Source organism: Gavia stellata, chromosome 9 (assembly GCF_030936135.1).
Source record: "Gavia stellata isolate bGavSte3 chromosome 9, bGavSte3.hap2, whole genome shotgun sequence".
Lineage (NCBI taxonomy): Eukaryota > Metazoa > Chordata > Aves > Gaviiformes > Gaviidae > Gavia > Gavia stellata.
Window position 1 is genome coordinate 7580806 of NC_082602.1, and position 15960 is coordinate 7596765.

At 41.4% G+C, this 15960-nt stretch overlaps 1 protein-coding gene across 1 annotated transcript; it reads left to right on the top strand.

Annotated features, from left to right (window-relative positions):
- Positions 1 to 412: 412 nt before the first annotated feature.
- On the top strand, positions 413 to 14659 carry TMEM26 (transmembrane protein 26). The gene is made up of 6 exons (XM_009821622.2): positions 413 to 642; positions 3863 to 3941; positions 9559 to 9672; positions 10199 to 10419; positions 11476 to 11552; positions 13895 to 14659. The coding sequence occupies exons 1-6, from the start codon at positions 452 to 454 to the stop codon at positions 14305 to 14307; spliced, it is 1095 nt and encodes a 364-aa protein (XP_009819924.1). The 5' UTR covers positions 413 to 451; the 3' UTR covers positions 14308 to 14659.
- Positions 14660 to 15960: the final 1301 nt, after the last annotated feature.

A 15960-nucleotide genomic window follows, 5' to 3' on the forward strand; every position in this document is an offset into this window, starting at 1 on the left:
AAATTAATAACACTTCTTACATTTTGTCTCTTTGCTAGAAATCTGAGACGAGAGCAGCAAGTGGGGCTAGCAGAGGGATGGTAACTGCGTGAGATAGAAACCTCCCTGCCGTTTAGTCCTTGAGCAAATGGTAGAGAGGGGACAGAAAGAAACCCTTCACACCCCTGTCTTAGCGTGGTCAGAGCTGTATTGAGCACTGCAAACCACTACAGCCTGGAAGCGTGAGCTTTTTTTTTTCTTCCCTTTAAAAAGTTTTCAGGAAGTCTGGGGGAGGGGCAATGCTGTTTCTTTTTTGTTATAATGGGCCCCTTTGTGGAGATGGAAGAGGAGAAGAGATCCGTGTGCCTGTGGTGCGCACGCTTCCCAGTGATTCCCAGGGTACCTTCCCAGGGCTCCTAAAAAGCAGTGGGCCCCTGCGGTGCTGGGAAAAGGGGAGGGGGGCTGGTCCAGGATGGAGCTGATGGTGCTGCTCAATGCTCTGGTTACTCGCTTGCTCTTTGTGTTGCATTCTCTCATCGGGGTCTGGAGAGTGACTGCCGTGAAGAAAGAACCCAAGTACTGGCTGCTGGCACTACTCAATCTTCTCCTGTGCCTGGAGACAGGGCTCACCCTCAAGTTTAAGCAAGGCAGAGGCTACAAATGGTGAGCATATCCCGCCTGCTCTGACGGAGCCCCTCTTCCTTCTTTGCATGTACTTTGCTGCAGATGTGAGGCTGCCTTCTGCAACTGCTGCCCGAGAGCGGTGCTGCTCTGGCTTTGTTGCTGCCAAGCTTTCAGGGGATTGCATTTTCTCCCCTGCTGCACCTGGGGTTGGGGGGTGGAAAACTGGTAAAGCCCTGGTTAGTCTATTTGCAAATCCAGAGGGCTTTCAGGAGGGGCAGTTTTGCAGTAGACTGCTTGGGAGCCACTCTCGGTACAGTTCTGTGTGTGTATCCATACTAACAACTGAAAAATGTGGGAAACGTAGCTGCAGGCAAGGCATACGTGCTTTAGAGCTGCTGATCCAGTGGGCTGGGGAAGCAGGGAGCACACACTCCCACACAGTGTCACTGGGCACCTTCCAAGCAACGTGTCAGGGACCACACGTGTGAGGTGCAGAAGAGTGCCGGGGGGCCCACACAGGCTATTCCATGCAGATGCCCTGCATCTATCACCCCATCCTGCCATGCCCTGGTTTGCACCTCCTTCCCTGGGACTGCATTCCCTGTCCCTGCTACTTGCAACAGTGCTAACGCCACGCTAGTACATGAACAAGAACTCTGACAAATAAAAGATGAGCAGCAACCACTCTTGCAATATAGCAAGAGCGGCTTAAGTATTTGGATTTGATTTTGAGAGGGGAACTGCCATGCATGAAAGGCTGCCTGAGAAATGAACAAAAAAACGTTAGTCATAGCAGAGTCTGCCCAAGCACATGGGTTTTTACATGCATCTAAAGAATTACTGCAGTCATCTACAGCTCATCAGCGCTCAGTCAGCCAAAACAAATGCTCTGTAAAAAGGAAGTGGTCATGTAACTAATTGTCAAGATTTCATTAGGACCTTTTATTTTTTTAAAAACCTCAAACTGCAGGCAGGCCCTGAGACAAATCCAGGACAAAAAAAAAGCCCTAGAGTATGTCAATGATCTTAAATTCCTGCCCATTGCAACCTGTGAAACTCATTATAACAGAAGCAGCATTGTGTAACAATTCACACAAGTGTTCCATGTTCTAAATTTGAATATAATAAAAGCAGTGATAAAGTCTAGGACACAGGAAAATTTAAGAAGAGCAGAGCTTCAAATGCACAGTTATGAGACAGAGGCAGAGTGAGCAGACCCGATCCACTGGGGAGAGGAGGCAGCAGCAGAGACTTCATGAAGGAACATTTGCTATGGTAGCTTTCAGAAAATCCAAATAAAAATAGATACAGAAAGCAGATCCATTTTAGATGAATACATGTGCTAGAAGACTGGTCTAAATTTAGCTAGAAGGAAATTTTAAAATGGATGTGGTCCAGCTCTTTAAGCAGCACAGTAAAGTACGTTTATAGGTAAGAACTGTAGACAAATGGCCGGCATCTATTTGTATCAGGATAACTTTCTGCTCTGGTGGAAAACACTCACATTCAGAAAAGGCAGTATCATCTGCATTTATAGAAACAACAACTCCACAGACAATCACTGATCCAGGCAACAGGCAGTCTGTGCCACAGGACTCTCCTGCCTTCAAGAATCTCATATTCTCTCCATTCCTTATTGACAGAAGACTTACTTATTACACCAGCACAAAAAAAATTAAATGGCACATATGGAGGAAAAATAGTATTATTGTGGGTCTGCCTACATAGTATTTCCTCAAGATTGCTCCTTCTGAAAGAAAGGCAGGGTTAAAGCCTCTGAAGTCTCCTGGCCTGATCTGGTATCATTAGCTCAGTATTGCTAACCTGCCAGCTGGAAGGATTTTTCATGTGCTCAAGTCCTACAGGAAATACTGTAAAACGTGTTAGTTCTCCTATTCAAATAAGAGGTGTGTTCTCTCCCAAAATAACCAGGCTAAAACCCTACAGAATCACTATTTTTTTTTTTTTTTTTAAAAGCAAACAACAAAAAACCCCACTGCCAAAACAAACAACACCATCCCCTCACCCCCACAAAACAAACAAACAAAAAACCAAGCCAGGACTATCTTAGAGGGGATTGATTGAAATATTTCATAGCAGCTCAGCAACCCCATCATTTTCCTGAGCAGCAGGGTTTTTTCTTTTCCTCAATACTTAGTCTCCACTGGAAAAGTCGTGATTATAAAAATAAAGGTACATTCAGGATAAGAACAAACAATAAATGCAACAATATTTGACCAAAATGGTGCTGCAGTTACATACTTATAAGCAATTTAAATTCCCTGCAGAATGTGCCAATGACAGGATAGAAGGAATCAAGCAAGTGTCCCGACTTTGACTTCACTGCCCTTTCTTGGGCCAGTACATATACGTGATGCAAAGGCTACTGTGCATCTCGGCAGCACTGCAGTGATGCTCACTCCGTACTATGGCAGAGCTAGATGGAACATTAGTGGCATCAGACCTCATTCCTATTCCAAAAGGATAGGAATTGCCAAAAAACCCACCCCAAAACAGTCATGTGTTTAATAAGAAAGTGTCAGCAACCCTTGCAAGGATCAGTGCTTGCAGAAGGAGTAATGAAACCTCTCTAGTGCTTCTGAATAAACTCAGCTCAAAAACCTGAAGATAAAGCTTCACCATCATAAGTTATATAGAAGACAGGTAGAGAAGCACTAGAGACAGAAATCCTAAAGAATTATACAATTACCAGCACAAATGGGCAAACAAGGCCAAAACTCACTTTTATAGACCATTTTAGCCTGCACTGAAAGACCTCCTACTGAAGAAATGCTTGTTTTAGGCGAACTGATGCTATTTCTACTTTTCCTATGTCAATGCACAGGATTCTGATCAACAGTCTTTATCCCAGCATCGTTCAGTGAAATGACTCAATGTATTAATTCACCCTTCATGAAATCAGAAAGAGCATGTTAGCTAGAGGCTTTTTTTTATTTTAAGTACAGAGAATGTTGTGATGGAAATACAAACAGCAAAGTGCCTTTGGTTAGTTCTTAAAAAGAGATGTTAAATAAACTTCCATATATGATCTTAGATGGATATAGAAATAAACCTATGATTCATAATACTGACAGCATAAGGAATTCAGCAAGAATAGCAACTCTTATTTGCAGCTACCCTATTTCTTAATATCCCATATGGTAGGAGGCAGAAGATACTTTTCAATGCAGATAATGATAGGCTGTATGGTATTTATGATGCAATATAATACCAAGCTATCTTTTCTTTTCTTTCACAGGTTTTCACCAGCAATATTTTTATATCTGATTTGCACAGTACCATCACTATGGCTACTAGAAATTCATCACGGGACTCAGGTATTTATTATGAGACAAGATGGACTAGTTTGAAATTGATGCATTATTCGATGGGTTGGATTTGGGCATACACACAGGAGTCTGCCAGGTCTTGTTCCAGTTTTCTATTTTACACTGGTAGGTCTCCCAATCCAGCTACAGCTATACTATGACTACTGTGCATTTCCTAAATATCAGATGATGAGCCCCATTCCTAGCTAAAAGTGAGACCATTTATTTGTATTTGGCTGAGCAACCAGCCTTTCACCCCCAGGTTACCAGCTTGAATCTTGCTCAGGATGGTGGAAGAATTTCATTGCTTTAGAGGTCTTTGTAAAATAAAGTATGGAGTTTCACAGCACTTACAGGCAGATATCACAAGTCCAAGCAAGCCAAAACTGAGACAGGTATCAGTGAAAGGGGTCTTAAACTCAAATTACCTTCTGTTTGCTGCAACCTAGGAGCATACTCACAGATTGCTGCCACAGATAGCTGACACAGTAATTTGTCTGTCAGTGTTTGTACCCTTTCTTTGTTCACGTTGCATAGTAATTGGGGAGGGGGGTGTCTGGATTCCAATTCAGGACTAAAATACACAGTAAAATTCTTAAGGCAATTGTTCTTTTGGCAGATGGGGTCAGTTAGGGCCAGGACAGAGCCACTTAGCCCAGCAGCCCACACTGAGTGAATCACCTCCCCATGCAGGCTGCTTTCAAGCCCCCACAGCACTTCCACATAGTGAAAAGGGGATTTTGTCTGCCCCAGCATTTGCACCTATGCAGTACCTTACATCCACAGCAGAAAAGGGCCTGATAGGAACAAGCACAAAAAGGAACAGAAGAAAATACATAAATTAGACTAAGAAGATATAGTGCCTCATTTTCTCCTTTGAAACATTGTTAGAGCCCACAGAAGCATAATCAAATATTCAAAATTGTGTTTACACTGAAAATGCCTGAGGCTTTTTCTAAATACAGCGGCAGGAATTTATTGTCTTCTTGTTTTGCCAGATCTCCTTAAACAGTCACAGACAGGTAATGTAGATATTGAGAACATTTGTCATAGTTAAATCTGGTCCAAGAAACAGGCTAATTCTGTAGTCAAAGGCAGCAGTTTATTTCCCAAAATGATGTTAGAACATGGCATACTTTGTTCTTATTGATATACTGCTACTGTGAATTAAAGAGGGAGTATATCAAGTTAACAGCTTAGTTTATACCTGGAGAGATAGGATAGAGAGTTCTAGAAATACACAATCTAATAGATTCAAAACCAATACCTCTATAAGGGCAGCAGCCCTCCTAACAATTAATCTCAAATGCAGCACCCAGACTAGTACTACTTCTCATACTAAAGTATTGCTGGAATTTTCCTTTTTAAAATACTAATAGAATGGGTAATTATGCAGTCGCTAGATCCACACATCTGATATATCCACCATGAGAGCAGTTTGTTGTCTTTAAGGCAGTAGAACTTTGATCTCAAGTTGAGCCTCTAACAGGAAACATCAACTGCTTCTGTCGGTGCTGTTGTTTAAGGCGTGTGCTAATATGCAGTCTTTCCTGAAGACAGAGGCAATTCTGCCTCTCCAAGTACTGCAGAACTAGACATGAGTAATACCATTCATATATCAGCAGTGAAATACTGACTGCATAGAAAGTACTGCTTTGCGGTAAAGAATTTAGGGATGAAATACATGTTTGGGAGAGACTATAAAGTAAATTGAACTGTATTGAGTGAAAAAATTGCTGTCTGCAACATAGAGTGGCAACAAAATTAAAACCATTCAATCAATTAAAACCCTAAATATTCTTTCTTCATAATGTACAAGATCTCAGGTAAACAAATACTTCTGTTAGCTTTTCAAATGCCTGGTGCATCACTGCCACAGAAAGTGATAACTGACCACCTTTTGCAGGGCTTACCTGACTACCAGTGCTGTAGTCGATGTAGGCGTCCCAGTCAGTAATACGATAGATACTTGGTAAACCTTCTAATTATTTTTAACCAGCTTAACTTGAACATTTTACGGAAATAGTCAGTATCACTGCCCATTCCCTCAGCCTTATTCTGAGGGGGGATTCTCTTACCAGCTAAAATTCTAGTATATACTCTTCTAAAAGTGATCTTGTATCTTTCATCATTTCTTCCCTCCCATACCCATTATCTTCCTCAATTTGGAAAACAGCTTAAGCAATCTTTTCTCCCTGTTTTATGTTTCCGCTTTCCTGTATGAGCAAAATGAAGCAGTCATGGTTGCTTTGAATTTCTGACATCACACATGTTACTATAGGGACAGCAACACCGTTTCCAGCAAGAAAGGCTGGAATGGCAGAGAGCAAGCCAGGTACCTGTTGCTTGGCAGAGGGTCTTTTCCAAGGAAGGGCTAGCCTCTTCCACACATACTCAGGCTGCCAGCCTCCATGCATGTTAACAGGATTGAGGGTACTCTGCTCTGGTATTCAAGTGTCAATTTTACCATCTCAGTGCTGGACCCATTGAGAAAAGTTTTAGCTAACCTTGTTTTTATTTGGGAATAATGGATTGTGAATAACATGCAAACAGAAATTTGCTGAATTAGTTCAGTGCTTCAGGAGTTCCCCATGCACTGACAGCGAGCTCTCTGCAGGCCACACACTAGGACACCACCATGTCATGCAACACAGCTTCTGTTTTGATTAGGTGTTTTATAAATCAGAGGAATGGAAGCTTCATCTCAGAAGAAACAAAGGAAGTAAACCAAGCTAGAATTTATGCAAAATGGGTACAATTTCTTCCTGTTCTATTTTTTCACAGTAAACAAAGCATTTTGTTTAGCTATGCACACAGCCTCGATACCTAGGAGTAACTGGGCTCTAGCAGTAAAGGGGTAAACCACATTTATTAACTGCCTGTGATACTTAGTATTCACTTTTTCCTTGTCACACTCCTATTAAGTCACCACACATACATAATTGGCTAGGCAAATATGCCTGGCACCAACAGTCCTATTTACATGCATATACATGATGAAAAAAAAGGCTCTTCTCCAAACTTCCAAGTGAATCACCACCACAATCACTGCTTAATAAATATTCAGAGAGAGAAACAAACCAAAACAAGATATGAACATATTTAAATTAAAAATCAGGAGTCTACTTAAACGACTGGCTTTGCAGATGCAGTTTTCCATTTCCTGCCTGCATGCAACTAAGAGGAGGTATGGACCCAGCTCTGAGAAGTGCCATTCAGTCAGAGTTCATGGAGTCTTGCACTGAAATAGTAACCCCCCACTCAGCTGGGAGTAGTTGCAAGAACTACATATAAGGAACCTACACAAGACACTGATAAAGTGAATTAACTTTCTTAAAGAAGTATTCTGTGCACCTTTGTGCCACTAGAAAAAAAAAGAAAGAAAAGAGCCCCCTTGCAAGCCACATGGAAGCGTGGCATGCTTTCCTCCACCGTGGCATGCTTTCCTCCACCTCCCTCCAGCAGTGCAGGTTGCTGATTCCTGCAGCTCCTCTGCCCTGTGGGCAGGTTAAGCAGACCAGCTGCTCTGGAGCTGTGAGAGGTATCTGTTCTGTATTGCTGGCGTGGGGAGAGCCACAACATCTGCTGAGAGGGACCTATACACCTTGGTACCTCCCATTTCACTCCTGTCCTTCAGCCACCCGATTTACTTGCTGGGAGTTTTCACAGTATTTGGGAAGGGATTTCCACTGTCTTTACACATACAGCAAATGCAGCAGGCTGCCCTACATGGGTCCTGCCTCAAATTCGGCAAATTCCTCTCTGAGCAGCAGGGCTTTAAAAAACAAACAAAAAATTCCCAAACTCTGATGTGAGGTTTAATGCAAGTTCATGGCTCCCTTCCTCTTACTCCTGCCAGACTGGGCAAGGGAGCAGAGAAGCGGGCTCAAATTCAGCTTTAATGGCAAAGTAAAGGCTATAAAGGTGAATTAGCCTTCCTCCTCCAGCACAAGTTAGTAATCCCTTTGCTCTGCCCAGGCTACTTGTTACATGGTAGATGCTCCCTAATATTCCAGGGTGGCTATCCCAGTTATGCAATATTTTTAGGCCATGGTCTCCTCAACTAACTGTGTCCCACTGCCTGGGGGGGGTTACTCAGAAAGGCTGACTTTGACCTTGGGGGTTGGTCTCCATAGGCTTTAGACTTCTACAGTCAACAGATGAAAAGGCTTCTCCAGAGCACCAGTTAGATTTCATTTCTGAAACATCCTCTGAACAAGCTGTTCTGTCTCTCTCCTTTGGTTGAAGGGCTAACCCAGGGAGATTAGCCCCACAAGGCTGTAGCTGGCAGGGTACCAGCCCCTCTGTCTCACTGCCTCCATGCCCAGAACTTTAGCCTTCCCTCCTCCAAATGGAAATACCATGTTCCCCGCATCTGTGTGTCAATCTTCCAATGCTCTCATACCTACTCTCCAAATAAGGCAAGCATTCCATTTAAGAGCCTTTACCACCAATTACAAAAGCAACAAGCACTGACTTTTTTTTTCCAGATTTTTCAGACCACGGGAAGTTGCTCCATTTATCTACGACAAGGTTGGGCAAGAGGCAGCATTTACCCAGATACTGAGCAACATTATCAGAGATCAAGTAAAATATCAAAGTGGAATCTGAAATTTGCTAGAATGTGACATTTGCAGGAAAATGTTGCCTTTATATTGGCAGGCATTATGCTGAACACAGCTACTCAGTATGCACTAGAACACATTCCAATTGTTGCAGAAAATCACTCTCTGTGAAATAAAATGGTGGGGGGCCCAGTGGAGAAACGCAAATCATTTGGTGTTCTCTGGCACAGATAGGACAGGATAAAAGTCTTCAATAACAACAGCATGGTTTGATTTTCTAATTATCCCTTTTTTATTACAATAAAGAGAGATATTAAGGGATTGTTATGAAGACAGATTTTAGAACCATACCCCAGTTGCTCTGGGGCCAGCCTTGGGGGTGAAGGTAAAAGGGCAGTGCAGTGCTGCAGACCTCAGACAGGACACAGTCCCACCACTGGTTTACTGCAGTTGAAGTAACAGTATGTTTTAGCCAACCTTCTATTTCCAAGAGCACTGGGTACTTGGAGAAGGTAGAAATACCTGGTTTTCTGAATGAAACAATGGCATTTTTAGATAACTTTTTCTGGAGGGTAGATATGAGAAGCAGATATTTTGAGAAAAAAGTTTGAATATAGAGAGTGTCCATGAACATAAAACAGCAGACTGACCATGACCAGTTTTTACCCTATTTTACATTTTAGCCAGATAGAGAGACTATGTAGGAAACCAGTAGCTTGTTCAGGAGAGCTGTAGGCAGGTCGCATTTAAAGAGCATGGTCTTAACAGTACACAGGTGTCACCCACTCCATCAGCCTTTGAATTCACACCCTCTTCTACAGTACAATCCTACACTTTCTCAGGGACCTACTAACACATCATTCCCATCTTCATAAGAAGACTTCCTCCCTTCTGAGCAAGAGGGGAATTACATTCAGAGTGAGCATGTACCTTTGTAAACATCAACTGACTCACAAATGAACCCTCTTGCAGTTCAGCAAAACAGGACTCTTGCAGCAACAGAGCGCATCTGCTCCCTGGGCGGGATGTTTATGCATTTGTGATGTTTTTGTTCACAACAGTACTGTGGTAATGAGCCCGGAGCAGTTCAGGTGAACGTCAGCAACCAAGACTTCAATCAATCCAGAGACAGCAGTCATGAAAGTGAGGGAACAGATCACCACATCATTCAGACGGTGGGACACCTTTTCCTATTCCTAGTAGAGATCTTACGATGCTAGAGCAATTAGAGAGGACTGTTGTGTCTATTTGGGCAAGCTCCTCACACAGTGAGTAAATCAAGAAAAAGAAAGAAAAGAATAGTTTCAGAAAACCATATTGTGGAAGTGGCCTACAGTGTGCTGCATACTATCGTTGGTAGGCCAAGTCTCTGTGTGAAGAGGAGACTCTCCTACTATTCCTCTTCCAAATCTCAGTAACTGAATTTAGAAAGTGTCTGGGTGATGGTTCTGCAAAGGATAATACTCAGCTGAAAAAATGAGAACAGGAGGAGTAGTAAACAGAGAAAAACTTGGTATTCATTACCTAAAGTTTGTATTAATCTGCATTTTTCAAATTATGCCTGCCACATAGAAATGATTTGCTCTAATACAATGTGAAGGAGAACAAAAGCAGGCCCAAGGATTAATACAGTCTCTGAAGGTACCTATAATGTCAGTCTCCTGAAGTTACAGTATGTTATTATTGTTGTCTTTTAAACAGGCTAAAGTCTTTGTGAATCAGCTCTCCACAATCTGTGAGACTGTATGGACACTGGCCCTCCACCAGACTTTTCTACTGCTACTAGTAGTTGGGAGATGGCTTCTCCCCATTGGAGTTGAAATCACCCGGGATCAATTGTCTCAGCTGCTTCTCATGTTCGTCGGAACAGCAGCAGATACACTTGAATTTGCTAGTGAAACCTTGGACATTGAAGATGTTCGGTAAGGACCATTTGCTGACATGAATAATTTGCATAGTGCAAGATACTTGTTTTGTTTGAAGATTTGTTTGTGAGATCTGTGGTGTTCAGACTAGTGGAACTGTATTTCCCACAGGTAACGCAAGGCTATGTTCAAGGGCTCTGTTTTCCTACTTTCACCTTTCCCTCTGTAAAAGACCTAACAGTCCTATGAGCTTTGTTAGGGATTACTCATCTGTTGCCAGCAAAGAAGCATGTCACATCCATCACAATAAAAGGGTACAAAGAGCCAAACAAGTAGCATAACTGCCATGGAGCGTTAATTCTTACAGCTACAGGAGCTGAAACACTGGATACACAGTAAGCCTCTTTCAGGTTAATGAATTGTTTTAGACTGGCAAAGAAGCAACTGGAGTTTTCTTTAGTGATTCATTATCCAAGTTGCCTCTCTGGTTATCTCATATGTACTTTCTTCATGATAGAATGACAAAGTGTTCAAAGATAAGAAGAAAGGGAATGGCATAGTCTGGTGTGAATTTTGAACATTGTGATCTCTCCCAGAGAAAGCAAGCTCATCTCCCCCTCACAGCACTGAGAGATGAGCTGTGAACATCCATCATAAAGAAGAAGAATCACAGAAGAGGTCCATCCTCTCTTACAGACATACTATTTTTTTTTTAATTTTTTTTAGATATCAAAGAAAAGGTTTTACAGCAGGAAAAGAAGTCCTTCCCACTTGGCAGAGAAGCTTCAGGCTTGTAAGGAATGTGTAATCACTACAAGCATATAGATATCTCCTCTTTGAGCCACAGGATCTATTTCTGTATGCTTATGATTAAATATCTGATGCTAATGTTATAGTGTAATTACACAACTGGAACATGTGGCCTGAACAACAAAAATTCTATACCAAAAGGTTCCTGTTTTCCTCGGTCTTGCATCTCAAGAGCATGCACTAATCAATCACTGTTTCACTCAACCACCCTTTAAATGACATTCTAAATACTACAGGAAACATGTTTGTTATCACATAAGGAAACTGCATTTTCACTGTTACCACTTTTTTCCCCTCCCATAGGAAGAATTATGCTCTCATAAATGCAATTCTTGCTGTATGGACCTGGAGTATGTTACAGTTTCCACTTGATCTTGCAGGTTAGTACTCGCACATAGACAAGAAAAGAGAACAAATGCTTTAAGTTTTTGCTGGCATGTCTTGCGGCTGTGCACACGCTACAGGCTATACCAAGGACTTCTGGTGGAGAGCAATTCATGTGACAATGATGGTTTTTGAAGAAAGCCCATTGTGGTTTCTTCTGAGGAAACACTTGTTTCTGGCTAACCTCTGATCTCCCTGATAAAACTCTCTATTTCCAGAAAAAACTGGAATAGCAATATTGTATTGCAGCATCTGCTCCAGTTGCCTGTTACTGCCTTAAACTACACTATGTGAGCTCTCGAGTTAGATCTGGTCTTGGATTATATTATGGCTCCACTCTGGGTAGGTTACTAGACCCGATGGAGAGATAGGCTATCGTTTACCACAGGAAACAGCACAGCCAAAAGCACAGAAGAGGTTATCACAGGTGAAATTACCCATTCACAGGGAGCCTAAAGGACCATTTAATGTTGGGACTGTGCACCATTATCTTAAACTAAAAGGCCCACCATTCAGCCAGCTCCAGCTGGTATTTATCCCAAGGCAGAAAGGGCTTTTCTATGTCCAAGAATAATAATGAAAGGTGCCTCAATCATCATCTGTCCCAACCCTTTTGGCCTCCAATCGCTACAAATTTGCAACTCAACTATACCAGTCCAAAGATACATTATCCTTACTAGCTTCTTACATAAAATTGATGACTAGGGTGACGCACTGATTAAAATAATAAATAAAATAATGAAGCATGATTCCAGGATTTTTTCATTAGCTTTTTCTTCATGGACAGCACTAGACTTTGTTTTCAACACTGAAGTTATAAAAATCTTTCAGCTCAGCAGCTCACCTCCTGAAAAACACTGATGCAACTGCATTTCAGATTTATCACAGCTAAAATTCCTGTTACTGGTAAAATATATCCCGTTAAAGATGCACAACACTCAGGTTTCAAAAATAAAAACCACAAAAAAAGGCCAACAAAAAACCCTCATACACATCACCACTACCAAAATAAAGTCAAACAGCGCTTAAACAACCATAGCATTAATTTAAGTGAAGTAACCTGTTGTACAGCACATTTTTTCTCTGGCTATTTTTTCCTGCTTATTTAATTACATTTGCCAGTTAAAAATTAAGTTATTGAACACACATTGCCCTGAAATTTACTATGGGTACAGTTTATTTTAGGTAGTTCCATACAGTTGCACAGATAGTTCTTTTTATTCAAGCATCAGAATGTTTACTCACATATCAAACATGATGTAAAATAGAAGTTTTTAGGCACTTATTATTGGACTACAGCAATGCAGTTAGGACTATTAAACAGCAATGGCACAAAAACATACTAAAAAATTAGCTGCTGCTGAAGCTTTACCTAATGGATTCAGCAAATTCTACATTGTACAACTTATTTTCCACTCAAGGCTCATCTTGCCCCCCCCCCCCCCCCCCCCGCAATGTTGACACAAGAAATAGAATTCTTGCGGTAAGCTGAAATGTTTGGCAGTTCTTACTGCATCACAGTAGCTGTGTTTTTTAAACTAATGAAATCCCATTCCCTGAGAGATCAGTTAGTTAAGCTACATGCATTTTCATAAGAGGCAGCCATATTTACCACACACAAACCCTTCTGATGATCCTTCTCTAGACACCATGGCACAAAGAGCATTCTAGCCCACCACCACTTTTATGGCCAAGGGGAATGCATCTATGCAAGTTCCAATAGTTGCATGCCATTTCATACCCAGAAGGCTAAGAACAGTAACTGTGGCTTAAGTCTTACATGGGAAGCAGCGACCACAGTTTCTTCCTATCCATAATGCTCTATATTGTCCCATGCTGACATGACTTATTCTTACTAAGACACATGACAAGGGCAACGGCTATCTGGTGAATCTTTTAAAAGCAAGGTCTTAGCCTGGAACAAATTGAAGTGCTACAGCTCAGGCTGTTCCCATTCAGCATGGTATTTTTTTTTCCTTAAAGATACATATTAGCCTAGCATGTTGATTTAAAAGAGAAGTGTCTGGGGAAGTTGTTACAGAAAGATTAGGTGATCTACTTCTGCTTCTTGTTTTAGAAGTGTATAAATACTGATAGCCTTGTGGGATAGAAAGGGGAAGTGGTTTTCGGTCCTGTTCGGTGGACCACGTAAGTGCCTGCTTAACACAAGCTTAGCATGCTTTTCTGAAACAGATTCCAGAGGTGGGATATGCTTTATGTCAAATTGTTCACAGTTGAATGCACTTGCAATCCAGGGTACTCTGGATTGTAACTGCCCTTTAGGCCAATCCTGGCTCAATTTTAGAGTTGTTTTAACATAACTGTGTTTTCTTTTCAGTACAGCATATTGGCTGCAAACCAACTGCATCGACTAGGCGGATCCCCAGCCTGCTGCTGTGCAGGTACAGCGCAGAACTGTGGAACATTGGGGTCAGCCTTTTCATACAGGACGGTCCCTTCTTCATTGTGCGTTCAATCCTGATGGGCCACTTCAGAATATTCAATCAGATGCTGGTGTTCTTTACAGCCAAGAACATCTTAGTTGTGACTCTACAATTATATCGTTTGGCAGTGATAACGTTAGACTTCCGTGCTACCATTCTGCAGAAGAGCAGGAAAGAAGTCAGCTGTTGCCCATGCGAGCCTTACGAAGCTAGCACTCATGCTACCACTGACCAAGATACTGACATGAAAGAGTTTGCTGTTTTTCCTCCAAAAGAGGAATCCCAAGCTCCATCAGAAGACCAGTGAGCACAGTTACTGACTTGAAAGGGGTTGCATTTCCCACAGCTTCTTCAGAAGGGTTTGACCTATTTCTATGATCAAACACACCTTGAGTGCCTAAGTCACCTCTTCCACCAAGAGATCAACAATTTCTTCTAAATTGTAGGGGAAATTTCTGAAGCAAAGTCATTGAAATGGGACATTTTTGTATCCATTTGTATGGTGGGTTTTGACTAGTTCCATATTATATTATCCACAGGGATTTTGTAGCCATAGTTTGTAGTAGCAAGAAAGGTTGGGCACACTAACAAAGTTGGTTATTACCTTTGGTGGCACTGTGCTAACACATAAACGCACATGTATTCAAATAGAAGGACAAGCCTATCCAAGATGGGAATTACGGAAGCATTTAGCTCTACTTCAATGGTCAGGCTATAACTAGAGTGTGATGAACAACACGTTCGCCGTGTATGGGAGCAAATTCAGCAGCGACAACTATGTAGGCATGCAAGTGAATGGGAACGACAGATTTCTACTGTTACTGTGATACCTAAACATTGTTCATTCAAGAAATTTAAGAAGCTCTTCGTCAAATGTTACCTCAACCTTGGCTGGATTCAGCTAAAAAACTATGTGACACCATGAAACGCATACACAAAACTGTCTCTTAGGACCTGCATGGTCTGAATAACGTAAACCTTACAAATAAAAAAAAAAGCAGCCCCACAGATTATTAGAAGACCACTGCATTTGTCACAGGCATTTTCTATAGAGGTGCTTGCCTTTCTATTTCTACCAGATAGAACACACAAAAAAAAAGAACTCCGAAATATTTGTAAAGACCATTTTTTCCCCTGTTTTCACTGTGCTTGCAGCTGAGACAAGTTTTTAAAATGTCTCCATTTTATATGACTTTTAAAAGTGGCCTGGCCCAGGCATACAATCTGACTAGAAAGAAAATGGCAGTGCTGAAGTTTGACAAGACAATCTAGACAAAATGATTCAGGCTTGTGCTTCACATTTCATAAAGGACCACAAGGCCCCACAAACTATTGTGAGAGATTGTCTGTTCTGTTGAGTGTCAAGATCCATTTTTAAGAAATGGCTAATAATTATTAATTTACTACTTGCACATTTGGAGTCAACAACATAGGGCCCGATTAATTTCTCCCAAGAACACACTTTAGATCAGTGTAAGACCATTGACTTTGCTGGGCTTAGCTTACAGAAGCTGAAAGTAAATTAAGTAATTTTTGAAGATCTGCCTAGAAATTATATTCTCACAGAAAACGGCAGGTGCTTTTACAAATTTCTGCATCCATTCTAAAAGAGAATGGAAAGAAAAGCATATAAAAAATTTTGGCAAATATAAAGTGACTTAATGAAGGTCATCTCCCTTATTAAAAATTCCCAATTAAACCTTGTTTTCTAAACCCTTGGCTATTTAAAGACAGAATCTGGTTTCAGGAATGAAAGATGAACCTATTTAAAAATTCCAACCCTAAAACATGTGAACCTGTGCTTATACTTGTGAGCTGTTACTGTTCTATGCAGGATCAGGCCCTTCCATCATGAAAGAAGAAAATGCCCAGCCATAAAGAAGGAAGGCAGCCCTTTACCATTTACACTTTAGTGATAACGCACAACACCTCCTGCTCTTCTTATTTTGGGCCTTTTTCC

Excerpts from the sequence above, each read along its gene's own strand:
- TMEM26 (XM_009821622.2), top strand. The coding sequence starts at position 452 with ATGGAGCTGATGGTGCTGCTCAATGCTCTGGTTACTCGCTTGCTCTTT. Across the intron at positions 3,942-9,558 it reads AAATTCATCACGGGACTCAG|TACTGTGGTAATGAGCCCGG; the intron begins GTATTTATTATG and ends TGTTCACAACAG. Across the intron at positions 11,553-13,894 it reads GTTTCCACTTGATCTTGCAG|TACAGCATATTGGCTGCAAA; the intron begins GTTAGTACTCGC and ends TTTTCTTTTCAG.